This window comes from Myotis brandtii, unplaced genomic scaffold, assembly GCF_000412655.1.
Source record: "Myotis brandtii unplaced genomic scaffold, ASM41265v1 scaffold1804, whole genome shotgun sequence".
Taxonomy (NCBI): Eukaryota; Metazoa; Chordata; class Mammalia; order Chiroptera; family Vespertilionidae; genus Myotis; species Myotis brandtii.
Genome location: NW_005356690.1, coordinates 132,064 through 134,338, shown reverse-complemented (window position 1 = coordinate 134,338; position 2,275 = coordinate 132,064). Strand labels below are relative to the sequence as shown.

The 2,275-nt window shown below is 42.6% G+C and overlaps 1 protein-coding gene across 1 annotated transcript in view; it reads left to right on the top strand.

Moving 5' to 3' along the window:
* UBXN4 (UBX domain protein 4) overlaps nt 1–2,275 on the top strand; it is a 38,988-nt gene that overhangs the window by 30,138 nt on the left and 6,575 nt on the right. The window contains exon 10 of the mRNA XM_005863735.2: nt 1,142–1,244. Coding sequence (XP_005863797.1) covers nt 1,142–1,244 — 103 coding nt within the window. The remainder of the gene's footprint in view (nt 1–1,141; nt 1,245–2,275) is intronic.

Sequence of the window (2,275 nt, the reverse complement as noted above, 5' to 3'; positions counted from 1 at the left end):
CTTCACCCAGGCTGGCCAGGCACCCCAGCGGGACCCCCACCCTGATCTGGGACACCATTCAGGGCAAACCAGCCGGCCCCCACCCATGCACCAGGCCTCTATCCTATATAATAAAAGGGTAATATGCAAACTGACCCTAACAGGGGAATGACTGGTCACTCTCACACACACTGACCACCAGGGGGCAGATGCTCAATGCAGGAGCTGCCCCCTGGTGGTCAGTGCGCTCCCACAGGGAGAGCTCTGCTCAGTCACAAGCCAGGCTGACGGCTGCCAGTACAGCGGTGGTGGTGGGAGCCTCTCCCGCCTCCTCAGCAGCACTAAGGATGTCCGACTGCAGCTTAGGCCTGCTCCCTGCTGGCAAGTGGACATCCCCCAAGGGCTCCCGGGCTGCCCGAGGGATGTCTGATTGCCAGCTTAGGCCCAATCCCCCAGGGAGCGGGCCTAAGCCAGCAGGTCGTGGGGTCCCAGGCTGAGGGACCCCCCCCCAGTGCACAAATTTTTGTGCACTGGGCCTCTAGTTGAAAATAAATGTCCACACAGAAATCTGTACTTGAATATTTATAGCAGCATTCTTCATCATAGCCAAAATGTAGTAATAACCCAAATGTTCATCAACTGAAGAATGGATAAACAAAACATACAATGGAACATTATTTAGCAATATAAAGGAATGAAGTATACATGCTACAACATGGGTGAACCTTGAAAACAATGGTACATGAAAGAAGCCAGTCACCAAAAAGTCACATGTATGTTCCATCATATAAAATGCCGAAGGTAGGCAAACCTACAGATTCAGAAAGTAGATTAGTGATTGCCAGTTAGGTGAGAGAGGAATACTAATGGATTTGGGGTGTCTTTTTGGGGTGATAAAAATGTTCTGGAATTAGAAATCAGTGTTGATTGTACAATTCTGACTATTAAAAATGACTAAATCGTATGCATTAAGAAGGTGAATTTTACATTATGTGAATTATATTTCAGTAAAGCTTTAAAAAATAGAAACAAAAAGACCTGACATTGTGAAAAAAACACCCTCTTTTCATTGTACATTTTCACTTCAGTTTTTCTCTAACTTTTGATATTGTTTGGGAATATGTAGAGGTAAGATGTTGACTTACATTTTCTTTCTTCACAGCACTGTTGCAAGAATTCAATTTCGTCTTCCTGATGGTTCTTCCTTTACAAATCAGTTCCCTTCTGATGCTCCTCTAGAAGAGGCAAGGCAGTTTGCTGCACAGGTAAATTTGTCCTGAGTTGTAGTAAAGATAGATGAATAAGTTATTTAAATGTAGGAGGGGAACATTTTCAAGCAGGATTTGAAGAAGGTGAACAAGTCATGACTTATCCCCGGGAGGGAGGCACAGGACATCTTTGGGGTGTGTGGAGCTGCCATTGTGGATTAGTGCCACATGGGAATAGTGTATCTCCTTGTTGTGCAGAAATAGGAATTTGCTGATATTGTACAAGAAGCTCTGGAAAATTTTTCACTGCTTAGTATACTCAACTGGAGGAGTGAAAATTTAATGATTTTCCAGAGTTCTAATCTTACGGAGTTGTACCTAGTAAAAAGGATGCAGTATTTCTTGGTCCTCTCCACATTTCCTTTAGGTTGCTTAGAATGCTTTTGAGCTGGCCATCTTCCTACCATCCTACCAGTTGTCCAAGCCTAAAGACCATTAATCTTTATTTGGCAACAAGTATCTTCTTTAGGAATTTACTTCCAAAACGTGGCCTTACTCTAAAATTGGCATGGGTTTGAAATTTTTTATCTTATAAGATGAGTAGCTTCCAATTAATTTTTATTTTCTGATTGATATCTTATGGGATTCTAGGCATCAGATGTCCTGTAGGATCTAGGCCAGGGGTGGGCAACCCCTGGCACTCGTGCCAAACATGGCACGCCAGTAACTTTTGCTGGCACGCGAAACCCTCTCTTACAATCTTCCATTTACAATTTTTTTCTTAATATCGACTTTTTTCTTTTTCAGATAAATTCAGTGTAGGTGCATCTTAGATAAATAAATAATTTTACATAACAAGTTATCTTAAAGACCATAGACATGGATTGACGAGAGAGGGGAAGAGCAATTTCTATGCCTCTGCCTTAACTCTCCCTGCCTTCCTAGATCCGACCAGTGTTTTGGTTTCATCCACATACGCTTGTGAATCTTTGTTCTCAGTGATGAATTTTGTTAAGTCTCGTAATAGGAGTAGCCTGACGGATGAAAGTAGTAGCTCGTGCATATCTCTGAAGGTCACAAAATATAAA